This window comes from Chrysochloris asiatica, unplaced genomic scaffold (assembly GCF_000296735.1).
Source record: "Chrysochloris asiatica unplaced genomic scaffold, ChrAsi1.0 scaffold00026, whole genome shotgun sequence".
Classification (NCBI taxonomy): Eukaryota; Metazoa; Chordata; class Mammalia; order Afrosoricida; family Chrysochloridae; genus Chrysochloris; species Chrysochloris asiatica.
The window spans coordinates 24,568,117-24,590,173 of record NW_006408544.1 but is presented as its reverse complement, the minus strand read 5'-3'; the positions used below and the strand labels follow the sequence as shown (position 1 = coordinate 24,590,173).

Sequence of the window (22,057 nt, the reverse complement as noted above, 5' to 3'; positions counted from 1 at the left end):
TCAAAGGCTCCGTGTATTAATTTAATATATATAACTGAATATTAAGATGAAAGCAATTTGCCATTAACTGCCAGTGGCCTCATTTGTTACACTCGGGCCTATAGGGCCTCGAACCTCTGACCAGTCTTACACTGTCCGCAACAGTTTCCAAGGTTGCAAATCTTTACAGGAGCAGAAAACCTCATCTTTCTCCCGTGGAACAGCTGGTAGCTTTGAACTGCCAACCTTAAGGTTAGCAGCCCGATTCGTAACCACTACGCTACCAGAGAAAATCCTATGGAGCAGTTATACTCTGAGGAACATGAATCTTCATGAGTCAGAATCAACCTTACAGTAACTGGTGAGAAGTGTGCCAGCTAAGGAAATTTATCCTGTAGGCAAAGCAGAGCCATTAAGGATTTTAAGGAAAGGAGCAACATGATGAGATTTACATATGAGGAAGTTCACTCTGTAATTGAAAGTGGACGTTCGAGTGGGTGAGTGGAGTACAACTTGGGAAAATGTTTCATCTTCATAACAATGTCATGAGGGTGTACTATCTCTATTCTCACCATGTGGAAGAGCTAACTGATGCTTTAAAAGAAGAGATTCACTCTGTTCACTAAGACCAGAGATTCAAACCCTCACCTGAATCTAGACTGAGCATTCTAGCCTACTCATAATTCTCATAGACTCCTGGTATGGTGCTGTAGGATAAGCAATGGATTGCAAACCATAAGGTTGGTGGTTCAAACCCACCTACTGCTCATTGAAAACCCTATTCAGGGTCCCTATGAGTCTGAACCAACAATGACACTAAACACCTTAACAACAGCCATAATCCTCATGGTGCAGCTCTGAATATGGCTCCATCTGAATGCTATATTCAAAGTGGAATAGTCTTCAGTTCTACTACAGATAGAACTTGTTGTTGTATACTGTCAAATCAGTTCCGACTCATAGCCACCTTGTATAGTATTTCTGAGAGTGGCGGTTGGGTTTAACTGTTTACCTTTCTGTTAACAGTTCAGTGCTTATTTTATAGCATCACACCAGGACTCAGATAATGCTAAAACTGCCTTCATATTAGCTAAGAAAGATTTAGTTTTTGTTTACTGCTGTAATGCAGTCAGGTGAAATCATCTTCACATTGTGAGAAAAGCTATCGATAATGATGACCACTCCGAGGAAGGCACTTAGATATATCAGTTCTAATCTACACAGCTAATACCACTGGAAGAAATGAGGAAGAAAAATAACTGAACAGAATATTTCAAAGGGCATCTCAAGAATATAAACTAAAGTATTATGAAATATGTGAAGACCTGGAGTTAGAAAACCGAAAAGAACATGCTTAGCATTTCTGAAGCTGAAAGAACTGAAGAAAAAATTCGAGTCTTGATTTGTGATATTGAAGAATTCTTTAGGCAAAATATTAAATGACCTAGGAAACATTAAAAGAAGATGGAAGGACTACACAGAGTCATTTTACCAAAAAGCATGGCTCTATGTGCAACTATTTCAAGAGGTAGCATATGATCAAGAACAGATAATATTATAGGAAGAAGTCTAAGATGCACTGAAGGCATTGGTAAAAACCAAGGCTCCAGAAATTAATGGAAACCAATTAAGATGCTTCACCAAGCTGATGTAGCACTGGAGGCTCTCAGTTGTCTATGACAAGAAATTTGGAAGATAGCTACCTGGCCAACTGATTGGAAGAGATCCTCATTCGTGCCCAATTCCAAAAAAAGGTGGCCAAAAGGAATGCAGAAATCATTAAACAATACCATTAAATATCATTTGTAAGTAAAATTTTGCTGAGGATAATTAAAGATGGTTGCAACAGTACATTAACAGGGAGCTGCCAGAAATTCAAGCCAGATTCAGAAGAGGATGTGGAATGAGGGATATCATTACTGATGTTAGATGAATCTTGGCAAAAATCAAAGACTACCAGAAGAATGTCTATGTGTGTTTTAATGACTATGCAAAGGCATTCAATTGCGGGGATCATAACATATGGATAGCATTGGGAAGAATGAGTATTCCAGAACAGTTAATAGTGCTCATGAGGAAGCTGTGTATAGACTAAGAGACAGTCATTCTAACAGAACAATGGGACACTGAATGGTTTAAAATCAGGACAGGTGTGCATCAGGGTTTTATCCTTTCACTATACTTATTCCAATTTATATGAGACAATAATCCAAGAAGCTGGATTATATGAAGCACATGGCAACAGGATTGGAAATTCATTAACAATCTGTAAGATGCAGATGACACAATCTTGCTTTCAGGAAGTTAAGAGGACTTGAAGTACTTACTGAGGAAGAACAAAGACTACAATCTTACGTATGGGTTACACCTCATTGCAAAGAAAATAAAAATCCTAACAACTGGACCAATCAATAACATCATGATAAATGGAGAAAAGTTAGAAGTTGTCAAAGACTTCATTTTGCTTGGATCCACAATCAATGTTCATGGAAGCAGCAGTCAAGAAACCAAACATTGTGTTGCATTGGGCAAATCTACAAAGAACAATAATGTCGGTTTGAGGACTAGATAAGCCTGACCCAAGCCATGGCATTTTCAATTTTGTCGTATGCATGTGAAAGTTGGATAGTGAATAAGGAAGACCGTTAGAAAAAAAAAAAAAAATGGATGCATTTGAAGAATGGTGTTGATAAAGGTTATTGGAAGTACCATGGACTAACAGAAGAACAAACAAATCTGTGTTGGAAGAAGTATAGCCAAAATATTCCCTAAGCTAGGATGGCGGAACCTGATCCCTCATACTTCAGACATATTATCAAGAGGACCAGTTCTTGGAGAAGAACATCATATTTGGTAAAGTGAGTGTCAGCAAAAAAGAGGAATACTCCCAATAAGATGGAGTGGCACAGTGGCAGCAGCAATGGTCTCAAACATAACAGTTGTGAGGATGGTTCAGGATTGGGTAGAAACCTGCTTGAGGGCATCTAATAACAACAACAACAACAACAATCCACACAGCTCCTCTAATCCTCACTGCTAAAGTCAATGAAATTGCTGCCAGCTTTGAGGTATGGAGAGGCAATGTCCCACAGCAACTCAATTGTTGTTGTTAAGGGCTGTCGAGTCAATTCTGACTCAAAACATCCCTGTATAGGGTTTCTGAGGAGTGGGTTGGTGGGTTTCAAAGATCAACTTTGTGATTAGCAGTCTAGTGCTTATCTCTACAGCACTACACTAGGACTTCTCGATACATGGCAGAATATGGGTTTAAAATAGGAATTGTTCAAAGATTCAAAATAATTAGAATATGGATTCAAATACATATATATTTTTTACTGATTCCAGATCTCCCTTCATCTTTCTGCCTCTCCCATAATACCCTCTCCCACCTGCTTTGTGTTTCTGACATGTTGGACTCCTCTGCCATTTCTCTACCTCTGGGCCACACAATTTGTTGCCTTGAGATGTAGCTTTAAATTTCATGTCTACCACAGCAAAGGACAGAGAGAAGAGAAATTGAAAACCTGCCACCCTAACGCTGCCCCTTCTAGCAAAGAGGAAGGATGCTATTTGCAAAGGGGATGCAGCTGCCTAACAAATTGTGTGTGACAAGAAAGTTGTTGTGTCAGGACATTTCTACAGAAAGCCAAAATATATTGACACACCCCATCTATATAAGTTGATGGCTTGCAATTTACTGCTGACCTAATCCTGCTGTACTAGATGGATCCATCTTCATTTTGATCAGAGACACCCATTAGAAAGAGTGGGAGCTGTGGACTCAGTGAAAAATGTCCTAGCGCTGGAAATAGCATTTCATGCACCTCAAGGAAAGGTGCATCCTGGTCAATTCATTAGCAGAAGCAACACATGTTCCAAGGATCTGCAGAAGGGTGTTTATTGGAGCATTAGTTGCAATGACAAAATATTGGAAAATATAAATGCTCTCCAAAATGAAAAAAAGTAAGTTAAACATAATGTATTCTCTATTGTGGGACAGTCTAGTAAAAGAAACAAACTCCACCTTTTTGTACATCAGCATAAATATGATTCAGAAACACAATACTGGTAGACAAAAGCAAGTTGTAGAATGTTTGTACACTAGGAGTCAAGCACACACAAAGCAATCATATATGCTGTGTACATGTGAACATATGTAGACATATTTTTAAAGGATAAGAAGGGTATCAAATTCATGGTGATTCCTTCTGAAGAGGAGAGAAGGGGAATGGAACTTAGCTGGTGTAAAATGAAGATGTCAAGTGTATAGGGAATCATTTAAATATTTTTTATTATTAAAAATAAAACTTGAAGAAAATATGTCAAAATGTTAGCAATTGCCAATGCAGGTTGTAAGTACATGGGTATGTTTACTATTTTATTTTCTATGCTTCTATGTTGTTGCTAAGTGCTATTGAGTTGATTCCAACTCATAGCAGCCCTATGCAGGGTTTCCAAAGAGCAGCTGTTGGGTTTGCAACCCACCAACAACCTTGCAGTTGGTGCAGTTGGCAGTCCAGTGCTTATCCTATAGCGCCACACCAGGGCATGTTTAATTTTTCCAAATTAAAGATAAATAGGATATTAAATGAGAACAATCAAGTGAATCTGTCAAAATGTACATTTGGTTATTTCTAAAGAAATTCATAGGTGTGAAAAATATGTGTTGCAACTGTACACAGGAGTCCTGATGTGACTGATTTTTTTTTTTTTAATGCTCTACTATTTAAGGAATTCAAGACACAATTAAATACTAGCCTTTCTTTTAGATTTGCATTTTGTAGCACTAATAAACCACGCACATCTTATCCAATGTAATTGACAAACATACTATTTATTCAGCTGATTGCTTCATTATATTGCCCCTCCATAATGAAAATCGGGTGCAAAAATGAGAGCGTTGGTGGTAATAACTACTTTTTTCCAAGTTCCTTCTATAAGTGATCATCTTGCCCATTAACAAGATTTCAAATCTTAGAAAGGACAATGACTGTGACTTTTAATAGTGTGTGTGCATATTAATTATCCACTCAGTCTTAACTGTGACCCCTGAATTGGGTTGATAGTTGCTAAAAACACAAAGTAGTTGTTTTGTAGTTGAAATAGGAAGGAGTTATATCCTGCAGAGCTGTCAAATACACACTTAGGAGAAACCAAATCACAGACAATATTGTTTTGTCAAATCCGGGCAAATTAGTAGTTAAGAGCACTTTCTGAAGGCCCAGCTGATGTGCAGCATCCTGTCTCAACTAACCATTTCAAAGTATCCACCTGTGATTTCCAGTAGCGTCTTTGACCTTTAGTTAAAGATCCAACTTTACTAGGCAATTGATTTTCTGGTCTCTGGGGTGACCATGGAGAAGGATTTCACTGTAGTTAATATTATCCTCCTTTTAGGACTTTTGCCAAGTGAGAATGTATTGTTAATGACCTTGTCTGGAGTGACATACTATGTATTTGAGACGGTAAAAACTATGAGACGCGCTCCCAAATGACTCAATTTTGGAAACGGATAAAATAGGTCTTACCTAGAAACCTGAAGGGATTGGAGAATTGATGTCTGTCTGGTCCCCTTCCACGCAATGTGAGACAACCGACAAAGTGATTATCTGAGTCAAGTAGCCAATGCCAGTCCACTTCAGCTCACTAATGCCTAAAACAGCGATATTTATGCGTTCCATTTCATTTTAGACAACTTTCAAATTTTCTAAATTCATACTTTGTGTACTGCACAATCTGATTATTAATGGATGTTTGCATGTGTTTCTTACCATTTTGAGTTGTGCTCCATCAGCAAATACAGGTCCTAAATACAGGTCCTTCATTCACATCATTAAGGCCAAGTCTTCTTTGAAGAGGCAGTTTTTCTCCAGTTGTATTTTGAGTCCCTTCCAGCCCGAAGGAATCATATTCGGACACTACATCAGACAATGTTCTGTTGCTATTCATAAGGCTTTCAGTGGCTAAACATTCAAAAGTGTTCCACCTCTTCTTCTTTCTAGTTTGTCTTAGTCAGGAAGCTCTGCTGAAACCTGCCCACCACGGGTGACCCTAATGGTATTACTTTTTCACTGACCCTTCAATTTGTCATGCATGATGTCCTTTTCCAGGGGTTGGCCCCTCCTGATACCATGACCAATGAAGTGCCATCCTCACTTCTAAGGAGCATTCTGGCAATACTTCTTCCAAGACAGATTTCTTTGTTCTTCTGACTGTCCATGGTATAGTCAGTATTCTTCGTTAACATCATAGCTCAACTGTATCAATTCTTCTAGGGCTACCTGATTTCTTGATCAGTTTTTACATGCACTATGAGACTATTGAAAATAACATGACTTGAGTCAGGAGCACCTTAGTCCTCAAAGTGACATCCTTGCTATTTGGCAGCAGATTTGCCTAATGTAATATGCTGCTTAATTTCTTGACTACTGCTTCCATGAGTGTTTATTGTGGGATCTTCAACAACTCCAATCTTTTCTCCATTTATCAAAATATTATTTATTAACCCATTTGTGAGGATCTTGGTTTTCTTTACATCGAGGTATAGCCCACACTGAAGGTTGTATTATTTGATCTACTTAAGTAACTGCTTCAATCCCTCTTCACTTCCAGCAAGCAAGATTATGCCACCTGCCTATCTAAGGTTGTTAATGACCCTTCCTCCAATCCTTATGCCATGTTCTTCTTCATATAGTATAGCTTCTCAGATTATTTGCTCAGCATACAGATTGAATAAATATGGTGAAAACGTACAGTCATGCTGCACATCTCTCTTGATTTTAAACCTCTCAGTATCCTGTTGTGGTGTCTGAATCGTTGCCTCTAGGTCTATGTATAAGAAGCTCTGGTAGTGTAGTGGTTACGAATTGGGCTGCGAACCGCTGTTCTGTGGGAGAAAGATGAGGCGTTCTGCTTCCATAAAGATTTATAGCCTCGGAAACCCTGTACAGGGTCGCTATGAGTCGGAACCAACTCCATGGCACACAACAACAATAGGTCTATGTATAGGTTACATGAAAGCATAGTTAAGTGTTCGGGAATTGCCATTATTGGCAATGTTATCCACAGATAGTTATGATCCACACAGCCAAATGCCTTTGCAGAATCAATAAAGCACAAGTAAACATTTTACTGGTATTCTTTACTTTCAGCCAAGATCCATCTGATATCAGCAATGATATTCCCTTACATTATGCCCTTAGATGAATCCGGCTTGAATTTCTGGCAGCCCCCTGTCAAAATAATGCTTCAATAAGTTTTTAATTATCTTCAACAAAATTTGGCTTGCATGTGATATTAATGACATTGTTCTATAATTTAGGCATTCTCTAGGGCAACCTTTCTTTAGAATGTGCAAAAATATGGCTTTCTTCCTGTCCATTGACCAGGTAGTTGTCTTCCAAATAAGTTGGCATAGGTAAGTGAGTACTTCAAATGCTGCATCCATTTGTTGAAACATTTCCGTTAATATTCCATCAGTTTCTGGACCCTTGATTTTCTCTAATGTCTCCAGTGCAACTTGGATGTCTTTCTTCAATATCATCAGTTTTTGATCATATGCTACCTCTTGAAATGTTCAAAGTAGATTAACGCTTTTTGATACAGTGAGTGTATATTCCCTCTATCTTCTTTTGATGCTTCCTGCATCATTCAATCTTTTGCCCATACTGCTGTTGTTGTTAAATGCAGTCCAATCGATTCTGACTCACAGTGACCCTACATAGGGTTTCCAAAATTGTAAATCTTTATGGGAGCCTTACCTTTCTCTTGTGGAGGAGCTGGTGAGCTTGAACTGTCAACATATGGTTTGCCTTCCAGTGCTTATCCTACAGAATGACCATACTCTTATTTTTCCCATAGAATCCTTCAATATTGCAATTCAAGCCTCATTTTTTTTTTTCCCAGCTTGAGAGCTGCTGAGTGTGTAAGTCCCTTTTGGTCTTTGCACATTTCATTATAAAACTTTGTCTTCTCAAGGTGCTGTCCTTTGATATTTTCTGTTCAGCTCTTTTACTGCATCATTTCTTCCATTCATTTAAAGTATTCTATAATCAAGAGTAAGTTTCAGAGTCTTATTGATATTCAATTTGTTTTTTTCTTTCTTTCTTGTCTTTTTAATGATATTTTGCTTTCTTCATGGATAATGTTCTTGATGTCAACCCACAACTTCTCTGGTCTTTTGTTATTAGCGTTCAGTGTGTCAAATCTCTTCTTGAGATGATCTCAATTAAGGTGAGATATACTCAAGGTGGTATTTTTAGCTCTCATGGACTTGCTTTAATTGTCTTCTGCTGCAGCCTAAACCTGTATATGAACAATTTATGGTCTGTTCCATAGTCAGTCCCTGATCTTGTTTTGGATGCTGATATTGACTTTGCCATCATCTTTTCACATGTATGTATTCCATCCTGTGTATTCCACATGTGTAGTTGCTGTTTATGTTGTTGAAAAGGTATTTGCAATGAATGAATCATTGGTCATATTAAATTCTATCATGTGATCTCCAGTGCCATTTTAAAAAAACAACTTTATTATTGTGAATTGAGTGAAGGTTTACAGAGAAGATCATCCATTTCACATTCAACAAACCACACTTCATTTCAATAGATTGAAATCCCCTCCATGCAACATCAGTTATCCCACTTCCTCTCTGTGATTCTTGTTTCCATTCCACTCTCCTTCCCATCCCTTCTGAACTGTTTCCTGAAGTAAATGCTTCCCTTTTGATCTTGAATGGTTGACCATTCCAAGTGAGCATATCTTATCCGAGTTGTTATATATTGCCTTCCTTATAATCCAAGTTAACTTGTATCTACTCTCTAATTAATGAATTACTCCCCCTTCCCTCTTACCTCTGGTAACCACCAAAGAATGTTTCTTTTAAGTGTGTAATTCCTTTCTTGACTTTTTACAATAGTGGCCTAATATAATATTTATCTTTTGATGACTGACTGTAATGTCTTTCAGGTTTATCCATGCTATGATGTGTTTCACAGATTTGTCATTAATTATCCTCCAATGTTGTATACTATTCCATTGGTTGTATCAAATTTTGTTTATCCACTCTACTAATGACGGACATTTAGGCTGTTTCCATCTTTCTGGTACTGATAGAATGAAAAGCACATAGAAAAAATGGAACCAAACTGAGACTCCAGAAGTAAATTCATCACACATGGTCTGCTGATTTTTGACAAAGGACCAAAACACATAAAATGTGGAAGAGATTGTCTCTGTAACAAATGATACTGGTAAAACTGGAATTTCATTTGCAGAAGAATCAAACAAGATGAAATGTTATTGTTTTCACTAAGACTACTTTTCCTTCCTCTTTGTTTCCAAACTTTACATTCCAATCAGCAGTAATTATCAATGAAGCTTGATTGCATGTTTGATCAATTTCAGACTGAAGAATTATTAGAATTCTTCAATTGCTTCATCACTGACTTTGTTGGCTGGCATTTGAATTTGAATAATAATTGTATTAACTGATCTTCCTTGTAGGCAGATATATATGATTGTGAGGTTGGCCCAGGACTGGGCAGTGTTTTATTCTGTTGTGCATAGGGTTGCTATGAGTCCATATTGACTTGATGGCACCTAACTATTACTACTACTATATAAATTTGAATAATAACGGTATTAACTGATTTTCTTTGTAGATGGATAGATACTATTCTATCACAGACAGCATTGTATGAAGGGTTGTTATTGTTGTTGTTGTGGAGGTAGTGTGCCATCAAGTTAATTCTAACTCATAGAAATCTTGTATAGGGTTTCCAAAGAGTGGCTGGTGGGTGTGAACCTACAGCCTTATGGTTAGTTGTACAGTGCTTACCCTACAGTGTCACACCAGGACATTTTGACATTCTCTCAATGTCTCTCTGCATATATATATATATTTTTTGTTGTTGTTGTTAAGTGTCGAGTCAATTCTGACCCATAGCTACCCTGTATAGGGCTTCCGAGGAGCAGCTGGTAAGCTTGAACTGCCGACCATGCAGGTCAAACAGCTATGCAGTCTGGCGCACTAACTCACGGCACCACACCAGGACTCTCTCTCTCTCCTTCTCAGTATATATATATATATATATTTGTTGTTGTTAAGTGCTGTTGAGTCAGTTCCTGTACTGTGTTTCTGAAGAGTACTGGGTTTCAGAGGAGTGCTGGTGAATTTCAACCACTGACCTTGTCATTAAAAAGACAAGAAAGGACTATGTATTCTAAGTCCTCTTCACTTTCAGCAAGCAAAGTGTATTATCTGCATATCACAGGTTGTTAATGAGTCTTTCTTCAATCCTTATGCCACATTTTTCTTCATATAACCCAGCTTCTCAGATTATTTGCTCAGCATACAAGTTGAATAAGTGTGGTAAAAGATTAGAACACTGCTGTACACCTTCTTAATTTAAAACCATTCAGTGTTCCTTTGTTCTATTAGAACAACTGCCTCTTGGTCCATGTACCTCATGGGCACAATTAAGTGTTCCAAAATACTCATATTTTGTAATGTTTTCCATAGCTTATCATGATCCACACAACCAAAAGCCTTTGTGTAGTCAAGAAAGCACAGGTAAATATCTTTCTGATATTCTCTGCTTTCAGCCAAGATCCATCGGACATCAACAATGATATCCCTCATTCTACAGCCTCTTCTGAATCCATCTTGAGCCCCTGAAAGTTCTCTGTCAATGTATGCTTGCAGCTATTTCTGCATTACCTTTAGTAAGATTTTACTTGCATGCAATAATAATGATATTGTCTGATGATTGTCACATCCCATTGGGTCATTACCTCTCTTTGGAATGGGCACAATTGGAATGGATCTCTTCCAATCAGTTGGCCAGATAGTTGTCTTCCAAATTTCTTGACAGAGATAAGTGAGTGCATCCTGTGCTGCCTCACTTTCTTGAAAGATTTCAATTTTCATTCTATCAATTCCTGGTGCCTTGTTCTTTGCCAATTCCTTCAATGCACCTAGTACTTCCTCCTTCAATATCATTGGCTCTTGATTATATGCTACCTCTTGAAACAGTTGAAAACCAACCATTTCCTTTTGGTACAGTGACTCTGTTTATTCCTTCCATCTTCTTTTGATGCTTTCTGCATCATTCAATAATTTCCCAAAGAATCCTTTAATAACAAAAGTTGAGGCTTGAATTTTCCCTTCAGTTCCCTCAGCTTGAGAAATGCTGAGCATGTTTTTCCCTTTTGGTTTTCTGACTCAGATCTTTGCACATTTTGTTGTAATATCTGACTTTATCTTCTCGAGCTGACTTTGCAAAGTCCAACTGAATTTTGAGTTTGTAGTCCAGCACATTAACCCGCAGTGCCACACTAGGACTCTGTATATATAGAATCCTGGTGTGGCTCTGTGGGTTAATGCTCTGGACTGCAAAGTCAGTTTGATCACAGGTTTGGTGGTTCAAACTCATGAGCTGCTCCTTGGAAACCCTGTAGAGGGTCATTAAGAGTTGCAACTGACTCTATAGCACTTAGCAACAACAGAATATACATATAAAGGATGGATAGATGATTAGATGTATAGTTAATTCATTTCTGATACTCAACTCTCTTCTCTCGTGGTATTTTTGTAGAGGTGAAAGACCACATTCTCTTGAGTCAAATGCAATCAATGAGAGTCTTTCCCTGAACAGACAGACACGCAGTGTGGATGTCACCCTGATGCCTATTGATTGTGAACTGTCCAGCTGGTCCTCCTGGACCACGTGTGATCCCTGCCAGAAGAAAAGAGTAAGTACTAAGACTCTAAATTCTATGTTTCCAGGAGCTGGCTGAAACATTGTCTCCAATGCCCAGCACATAGTAGGCCCTTGATAAATATCAATTGATATAATCAATCATTTGTCTCACTGCTACCTAGTAGCAATTAGAACATTTCTTTAGTCTTTCAGGGTTTTTCCAAAGCACTTCTGTTCTTGCTTACTTTTGAGCTTCCTAATTACACGTTTTGATTCTAACCTTGCTCTTTCACTCTTTCAACCCATCTTTCATGATACACCAGGGTGAGTGATTACAAAATTTAACCTGACCTGTCTTTCCCCTGTTTGAAACCATTCAGTCTACCATTGCCATAAGATAAAATCCAGATTAATAATATTCAAGCATCTCCCATGATCTAGACCTGGTCTACATATCCATAAAACATTTCCCACTCCAGTCATACTGGTACTTTTGCAATTTTATAAAATAATTTCACTCTTTTTGTCACCTCTGGGCCTTTATACCTGCTGGTTTCTTAGGCAGTAGTGATGTTTCCTACTTCCTTCACCAGGCTCATGCCTATTCCCATTTTTAAACTCTATTTAGGGGCCAGTTTTGCTGAGATGTCTTCTTTGACTTCTCCTCAGTCCCATCTCCTGTTAGATAAGGGACCCTTTGTTAGGTTGTTATAACTTCCTATTATCCCCATGTTGCTGTTGTTAAGTGCTGTCCAGTCTATTGCAACCCATAGCCACCCTGTATAGTGTTTCCAAGAAGGGGCTGATAAGTTTGAACTACTGACCTTGTGGTTCAAACTGACTTTTCAGTCCAGCAAAATAACCCATAGATGGTACCACACCAGGACTCTGGATATTGTCCCTATGTCCTACAACTATCATCACTTATGTTTTATTATTTACCTTTATACTAAACGGTGAGCTCTTGAAGATATGTTCAGTTCTATATCTTCAGTGTGGAGGCCAGTAGTAGTTGCTCCACAAAAAATGTGTTGCTTTATTTTATTATACTTATAGGACAATTCTAAAAGGAAATCAGAACAGTTGTTACATTTTCCATTGGGCAGATGAGTAAAGCAGGAGTCTAGAAACTGCATTTTTGTTGTTGATGGATCATTGGTTTATTTTTAGTTTTCTAGCCATCAAAAACATACAGTTTCTATGATATTTGTCCTTATAGCTTTCTTGTCATAAGGCTGAACCAGAATCCCAGCTCCAAGAACAACAGATGTGTCAGATGAAACAGAATGGTTGCCATTTCTCCAAGCTTCTTAGGAAACCAAACCAGTCATGGACTAGGACTCTAAAGAATCTGTGCAAGTAGGCCCAGGACAATTACACAGTTAATTGGATCAATGTAGAGCGCCAAGTAGGATTATTCAGTTCCTAAAGCAAGCTTTATTGCTGAAATTATCAACATTGATCCAATTACCTGGATAATTGCTTCATCTGCACCATAAACCAGGAAGACTCAGCATGAGTTATCCAGCCAGCCAGCCAGACATCCCACCTCACCCAGAGTTTGCTGTAGACATCAGCTGGACATCATTGCTCTCTGCAGGGTAACTGGCTGGGGGTTCAGCAAAATCTTTCAGTTCATACTGGGAGATGCATTTCCTTTATCCTTTTCATACTCCTCAAACCTAGTTTATTTTTGGAGCCTGGGGCTAGGTTTCCAGCAGTTTTTTGTGGGTTTTTTTTTTTCCTTTTTCTTTTTTCAGACCTTATCCCTGACCTGCCAGGTTCTGCCATACAGGAATAAACGTCCTCTGGAAGCACAAGGGAGTATGAATGGATGATAATTTGTATTTCTTCCTTGGATTTCCAAAGTCACAAGTGAAGATGCAATGACAGTAATAACTATACCAGTTAATTGTCATTCTGCAAAGGGGTTACTTTTTTAGTTTGCCCCTTTGACTGCACCTAGCATTTGGAAATCACCCAAATCTGATCACTTCTCTTCGCTGCATATTAGCCTTGGGTGACATCTCATAGTCACAGAGGGAAATACAAAATTGAGTTTTGCAAATGTCTGGAGGGTTCTATATTGCCTGCTCTTGCTTATGTATCCCTCCAGGTCCTGACACTCTCTTCCAGCACTCTTTCTTTCAGCCATGATACATTTCTTTTTGTTTTCATAAACAAAACACATTCTCTGTGGTCTCTTAGCTTTGGCTCAGCAATTTCCTCCACTTGCTCTTCCTGACCTTCCTCTTGCTGTCTCTCCATGTTTGACTGACACTCCTGCTCATATTATGGTCTCAGCTTACCTGTCACTTCTTGCTGAATCTTTCCTCCATTTCTTAAATTTCCACCAGGGATTGCCCTATGAGATTATTTTCACAATGCTGTGATTGCCTAGTACCTAATGCTTCTAATATCTGTGACCTTCTTGGGGAATGCTAGAGGACATGATTTTGGTTAAACAATAAACAAAATTAACACTACCTTTTTCACTATTGGCACAATCAATCAATATTTTTAGAATAGTTGTTGTTACGTGCCATCGAGTTGGTTCTGATTCAAAGTGACCCTGTATAGGGTCTCCTAAGAGAAGTTGGTAAATTTGAACCACCAACCTTACAGTTGAAACTGACCTTGAGATCGAGTGCTTATCCTACAGTGCCACATGTATATAAATATTGATTTCTAAAAAATCACTAATAATAAAGAAGACAAGCATAAGAAATTGAGTGTTTATGGTACACAGATATTCTACATTCTTTATATTTATCTGATTTAATCTCCATAACTGTATATTTACATCATTCATTATCTCCACTTCTTAGATGAGTAAGTTAAGATCCAAAAAGTTTAATGAACTTTTTGTAGCCCTGTACTCGGAAACCCTGTACAGGGTCGCTCTGGGTCGGACCCGACTCGACGGCACTTAACAACAACAACACGGCCCTGTAGGGTAAGCACTGGACTGCAAGGTCGGTTTGAACTACAAGATCAGTGGTCCATACTCACCAGTCGCTGCTTGGAGACCCTATATACAAGGTCGCTATTCATCAAAACCAACTCGACAGCACTTAACAACAACAAATATCACATAACTAGAAAATGCCAGAGTCAATTGTACCTCCAAAGTACATGCTTTAAAAAAAGTACATTGCATTAAGGAGTGCATGAAAGTACTTGAATCAACCTATTTGAGTAATCAAGTAGAGAGATAATTTTATTATTGAAAGGGCAACATGCAAATTCCCACAGACTTGCTCTAAATCCTATGGGTTTTTTTTCCACATTGAGCAAACCTTTACTGATTGCTATAGATAGATAGAGAGAAAGGAGCTCTGGTAGCATAGTGGTTATGAATCAGGCTTCGAACAGCAAGGTCAGCAGTTCAAAACTACCAGCTGTTCCATGGGAGAAATATGAGGCTTTTGCTCCCATAAAGATTTACAGCCTCGGAAACCCTGTGCAGGGTTGCTATGAGTCAGAACTGACTCCACGGCACACAACAATAACAACAACATAGATACAGAGAGATCAAAAACAGGCCCTTGCCCTCAGAGAAGTTACAGTCTCAGTGAAAAGGTAACCAGCCAATCACAACACACACTGATAACTATCTATAATAGGGGAAGCACCAGAGACTGAGTGTAGAGATCAAACAATACAATGCTCTTCCCAGGACTCAAATCCTAGCCCAAGGACCCATTCAAATAGGACATCCTTAGCTCTGATGGTTTCTTGTTTACACTGGATCCACTTGGATAATCTAGGATATTCTCCACATATCTAAATCCTTAATTGAATCGCAGTTTCAAAGTCCACTTTGCTATGTAAAGTTCTGGGATTAGGAAATGAGCATTTTGGTAGGAAGGGAATTATGGGTGCATTTCAGCCCACCACAATAGGCTTTCTCTGCTTTCACTTTCTGTCTTGATGCCCTTGGTTCACCATGCACCTCTCTGCTACAGTACAGACATGTCTACTTGCTCCGGCCATCTCAGTTCTATGGGGAACCATGCAGCTTCTCTGACAAGGAAACAGAAGAGTGTGCTACCAGCAGACCATGCCGAAGTCAAGTGCGATGTGAAGGTTTTGTGTGTGCACAGACAGGTATAGATGAATGAAAGAGTGTGAATGCAAAGCTTTCAAAGGAGACAATGGCAGAGGTACTGGTCATTGTCTGGTACTCCCAATTAGAGTTTGGGGTAGGTCAGGAAGCTTTCTTGACCTCAAATTTCTGATCTCCTTTCACATACATTGCTTCATGGCAACAACCCATAAAATAGTTGTTTCATCATTTTGGTTCCCTCAACAGAAAATCGGGTATGATATTCATATCTTACAAGTCTGTTGTATGCATCAAATGATACAGTGACTATGAAAGTTCCTTGCAAAATGTTATTATTTGCTCTGTTTTACAAATAAGAAATTGGGATTTGGCAAGATTCATTGCCCAAGATCATACATAAGGTAAGTGGAGGTGCTGTAGTTAGAAATTTGGAAATTAAAATTTAGTTCATTGACATAGTGGAACCAATATTATGAATGCTAGAATCAGAAATCTTGATCAGGTCTTATTGTCAGGAATATATTTATTAAGTTACGGTTGTTGTTCAAATGCTAAAAGTTGAAATTTCAAGTTGTGTAATGCAATATATGTGGTAACCACTACAAAACCACCAAACACACACACACAAAATTAAAAGAAAAAAAAAGAGAGCAATAAGGCTAACCATAAGAAAGCAGTCACATGCAAACAAAACCAGAAAAATCAGAATAAAAACCAAAGATGATACATTTAAAAAGAAGAAAGATCCAAAATCATTAACTTCAACTGGCAACTTGAACAAATAGGAAATAAAGAACAAACGAAGCCAAAAGCTACCAAAAAAAAATTACTAATAAAGATACTAATAAAGATCAGGACAGAAAGAAATGAAATAGAAAATAAATCAAATAATGGAAAGAATCAACAAAATCAGAAGTTGATGCTTTGAAAGAATCAATAAAATAGCCAAACCACTAGCTAGATTGACAAAAGAAAATAACAACACATAAAACTGAAACAAGAAAGAACCAAATTAAGAAATTACATTGGTGACATTACAACAGATCCAACATATATATATAAAGAACCCAACATATTACTATGAAAATCTGTGCTCCAATAAATTTGAAAGCCTAGATGAAATGGAATAATTCCTAGAAACTTATTATCTATCCAAACTAATACAGAGGTAGAAAATTTAAATAGATCAATTACAAAAAAGTGATTGAAAATGTCATTAAAGACACAAATAAAACCAAGGATGAGATGATTACATTGGAGAATTCTACCAAGCATTCTGAGAAGAGTTGATACCAATTCTACTCAATCTTTTCAAAAGCATAAAAGAAGAAGGAACACGCTGAACTTTTTCTATGAAGTAACCATAACCTTGGTATTTAAATCAGGGCAAAGAGATCACAAAAAAGTAAACTAGAGATCAATATCTCTTATGAACATAGATGCAAAACTTTTCAACAAAATCCTAGCCAGCGTACTTCAGCCACATACAAAAAAATTCATACAATATGATTAAGTGATATGCATATCAAGATTACAAGGATGGCTCAATATTAGAAAATCAATCAATGTAATCACTATATAAATAAAACCAAGGAAAAGAATTGTATGATAATATTCATTGATACAGAGAAGATATTCTATAAAATTTAACACTCTAGTCTAAGAAAAACTCTCAGCAAAATAGGAATTACAGGGAAAGTTGTAAACAATCAGGGGCATATATGCAAAATCATATATATATGTATTTCCACTTTTCTAGGTCTCTTTTAGTCTCTTGTAGTAAGGGCTTTGGTAGCGTAGTGGTTACAAGTTGGGCCGCTAATCTCAGGGTCAGCAGTTTGAATCTATCAGCAGTTCCATGGGAGAAAGATGAGGCTTTCTGCTCCTGTAAAAATTTGTAGCCTCCAAAATACTATGAGGCTATGAGTCAGAAATGACTCCATGGCACATAACTACCAGTAGTGTTTTATAACTCTTTTCTGAATAAGTATTTTAGTATCCTGGTTGGGTTAATTTATAAGTATTTTATTAACTTGGTAGTCCTGGTGTGGTGCTGCGGGCTAATGCGTAAGATTGATTTGAACCACAAGATTGGTGGTTCAAACTCATCAAGTACTCCTCGGAAACCCTATACAGGGTCACTATGAGTTAGAACCAACTTGATGGCAATTAACATCAACAATGCAAAATCAATAGCCAACACAAGGATGCCCATTGTCACCATTGTAATCCAACATACTGGAAGTCCTAGCTAAAGCAATAAGACAAGAAAGAGAAAAACTATCCAGATCAGAAAGGAGGAAGTAAAACTATCTGGTTTTTCAGTTGACATGATCCTATACATAGAAGACACTAAAGATTCCACAAAGAAAACTACTGGAACTAACAGAAGGAATTACCAGTGTTGCAAGGTATAAGATCAACACTCGCAAATCAGTTGGGTTCCTCTACACTAACAAAGAATAGTCTGAAAAATAAATCAAGAAAACAATACCATTTACAATAACCCTCAAGTTGATAAAATAATTAGAAATTAACCTAACCAGAGTCATAAAAGACTTATACAGACAGAAATGATAAAACGTTACTGGTGTTGGGGGTGCTGTGCTGTGGAGTTGGTTCCAACTCCTAGTGACCCTGCAGAGAGTTTCTGAGGATATAAATCTTCACAGGAGCAGAAAGCTTCATCTTTCTCCTGTGGAATGGCTGTTAGTTTTGAACTGCTGACCTTGAGGTTAGCAGTCCTACTCATAACCCCTACACTATCAGAGCTCCTTTAGAGACTAAAAGAGACCTACAAAAATGGAAATACATACAGAGCTCTTGGATTGTAAGACTTTATATAGTGAAAATATTAATTTTTACTATATTATGAAAATAACATTCTATAAAATGTTAATACCTAAAACAATCTACAGAATATAATGCAATCCAGATACAAATTCTAACAACATTCTTTATTAAATTGGAGGGAACTAATGACTTACCTTTACCTTCTCTACGCTGGAGAGCAAGTTTCAGAGTCTCCTTTGACATCGATTTTGACCTTTTCCTTCTTTCTTGTCTTCTTAATGACTTTTCACTCTCTTCATGTATGATGTTCTTGATGTCATCCCACAACTCTTCTGGTCTTCCCACAACTCTTCTGGTCCGGAGAGAACAGTCGCTGGAGAAGGTGTCATGCTGGGTAAGGTGGAGGGTCAGAGAAAAAGAGGAAGACCCCCAACGAGATGGATCAGCCAGGTGGCATCATTGATAGCGTCAAGTGTGGCAGCAGTAGTGAGGTTGGCCCAGGATCAGACATTGTTTCATTCTGCTGTGCATGGGGTCGCTATGAGTCGGTTACGACTCGATGGCACCTGACAACAACAATAACAATGACTTACCTTATATGGAAAGGAATGAAACCCTAAATAGTTTAAGCAATATGGGAGAAAAAGAAGCAGGAGGTCTCACACTCCCTGATATTAAAAAAACTTTGTTGTTGTTGTTAAGCACCTTCGAATTGATTCTAACTCACAGCGACCTGTATATGGCTTCTGAGGAGTGTCTGATGGGTTTGAACCACAGGCCTTGTGGTTAGTAGTCCAATGCTTATCAAAACAGACTGGTATTTGTTCCATGACAGACTCATAAACGAGTGAAATAGAATTGAGAACGCAGAATTAAATCCATCCATCTACGGACAACTAAGGAGCTCTGGTAGCATAGTGGTTACGAATCGGGCTGAGAACCTTAAGGTCAGCAGTTTGAAATTACCGGCTGTTCCACGGGAGAAGGATGAGGCTTTCTGTTCCTATAAAGATTTACAACCTTGGAAACCCTGTACAGGGTGGCTATGAATCGGTTCTGACTCCACGGCACACAGCCACCACCATGATCTATGGACAACTAGTTTTCAATAAGGGCCAAAATCCATTTAGTGGGAGAGTCTGTTTAATAAATGGCCTTGTCAAACCTGGATATCCACCTGCAGAAAAGTGAAACAGGACCCATACCTCACACAAAAGCTAACTCAAAACAGACCAAAGACCTACATCTTAAACTTAAAACCATACAATTAATGAAAGAAAACATTGGGAAAAATCTATGATACCTAACTGGAAAAACCAAGTAGGGAACATGTCTGACTTCCACTGGTTTTACAAAGGGAAGAGAATTAAACTCAAAATCAGTCCAAGGCCAATTCCTATGAAGCAGAGGTCAGACATGCTTCCACTTTACAACATTCTTTTCCCTATTCTGACACCAATTATTCCTCCCAAAGCATTCTCTGTTTCATATCTGGGTTTGATAATCCATTGCAATGACTACACAGAACTTGTAGCAATACCCATGATTATAGGATTTATTAGGGAAGTGAACAGGGAACAATTTAGGATCAAAACCAACTCTGGACAAAGAAGTTCTCTAGTCAGGCATGCCTTGTTCTTGTCTTCAACCTCTCAACCATGTGTCCCCGTAGCCTCTGCCTCAGTACATGCACTTAGAGTCCACAGCTGCTCTGTTTCTCCATGCCACTACCTCTACTGTTGCCATTTTCCTAGATAGGAATCTCATGCTCCACACATCTCTTCCTTCTAGATGGTTCTAGAATCTCCCAATTCTGGTTCTGAGATGTCTCCTTTTAAACATATATGGAGGGCAAAACCAGCCTTAGAGATCTGTATACCTTATTTATATGGTCCCACCCAAGCATTTGGTGGAAATTCAGAAGACTTTGAAGTCCTGGTATGGCGTTGTGGGTTAATGTGCTGGGCTGCAAAGTCATTTGGAACCACAAGGTTGGTGGTTCAAGCTCACAAGTTGCTCCTTGGAAACTCTATACAAGGTCAGTATGAGTTTAAACTGACTTGGTGGTACTTAACAACAACAGTAACAAGAGTTTGGATAGAAAAGACATATCAAGAAAATTCAAGGCACTAAATTATTTTTTTTTATATAAAAAAGATGACAGTCATAAAACGAATGCACAAATAGAAGACAAAATAGATTAATGGGATCTCATGAAAGTTAAAAATGTATGCTCATTAAAAGATTTTATCAAAAGAGTAAATAGACAACTTGCAAACTGGGAAAAAATATATTAAGAAATGACTTATCTGATAAGGGTCTAGTCTCTAAAAGCTACTGAAAACTGAAACAACTCAATAACAAAAAGACAGCCAACCAGTCACAAAATGAACAAAGGAGACAAGAGACTAGAGTAACATCTGAGACTGTGGCCACTAGACACCCCGCTAATTCAGTACTGAAGCCCTCCCAAATGCTGTGGTGTCGGTTCCAACGCATAAGGACCCTGTACAGGAATTCTAAGGCTGTAAATCTTTAAAGGGGCAGAAAGCCTCATCTTTCTTCTGCAGAACACCTGGTAGTTTCAAACTGCTGACCTTGTGGTTTGCAGCCCAATTTGTACACTATGCTACGAGAGTTCCTTCAGCTATAGACAGGTTTATAAAATGTGCTACTTAGAAATCAAGTATTTGAGACCCAATGGGCAATACCTGTCCAAAAATAAAGATGAGAAAGCAGAAAGGGGAAGGACAACTGGAGGAATGAAAATAGGGACTCAGGGATCAAAAGGGGGGAGAGCGCTGACTCATTGAAGGATTTGTCATCAATGTATTAAAGCAACTTGTATATAAATTATTGAATGAGAAACTAATTTGCGCTGTAAACTTTCACCTAAATGTCAATAAAATGTTCAATAAATGGGTAAAGGATATGAAAGCACTTTCACCAAAGAGGATATGCAAGCAGCCAACAAACAAATGATGTTCACGGTCATTTGCTGTTGTTGCTATGAGGTGCCCTTGAGTTGGTTCCAGCTCATAGGGATCCTATGCACAGCAGAGCAAAATACTGCCTGGTTCCATGCATCCTCAGAATTATATCTACGTTTGAGCCCATTACTACTGCTGCCATGTGTCAATTCATTTCATCGGGGTAATACACTTTTTTGATGACCCTCTACTTCACTAAGTATGATGTCATTCTCTGGTGACTGGTCTCACCTGATGAAATGTTATTGTTGTTGTTGTTAGGTGCCATTGAGTCAGTACCGACTCATAGGGACCCTATGCACATCAGCACGAAACATTTCCTGATCCTGTGCCAACCTCACTATTGTGGCCATGCTTGAGTCCATCGATACTGCTACCTGGCCAATCCATTTCCTTGGGGGTCTTCCTCTCTTTCTCTGATCCTCCACCATACCAAACAAGATATCCTTCTTCAGTGATTGGTCCCTCCTGACAATATGTCTTAAGTATGAGAGACGAAGTTTGGCCATCCTGGCCTCCAAGGA

At 38.3% G+C, this 22,057-nt stretch overlaps 1 protein-coding gene across 1 annotated transcript in view; it reads left to right on the top strand.

The window, feature by feature from the left end:
• The window catches only part of C8B (complement component 8, beta polypeptide), a 122,893-nt gene that overhangs the window by 36,426 nt on the left and 64,410 nt on the right, over positions 1 to 22,057 (top strand). Inside the window, exons 2-3 of the mRNA XM_006839877.1 lie at positions 11,577 to 11,733; positions 15,650 to 15,791. Coding sequence (XP_006839940.1) covers positions 11,577 to 11,733; positions 15,650 to 15,791 — 299 coding nt within the window. The remainder of the gene's footprint in view (positions 1 to 11,576; positions 11,734 to 15,649; positions 15,792 to 22,057) is intronic.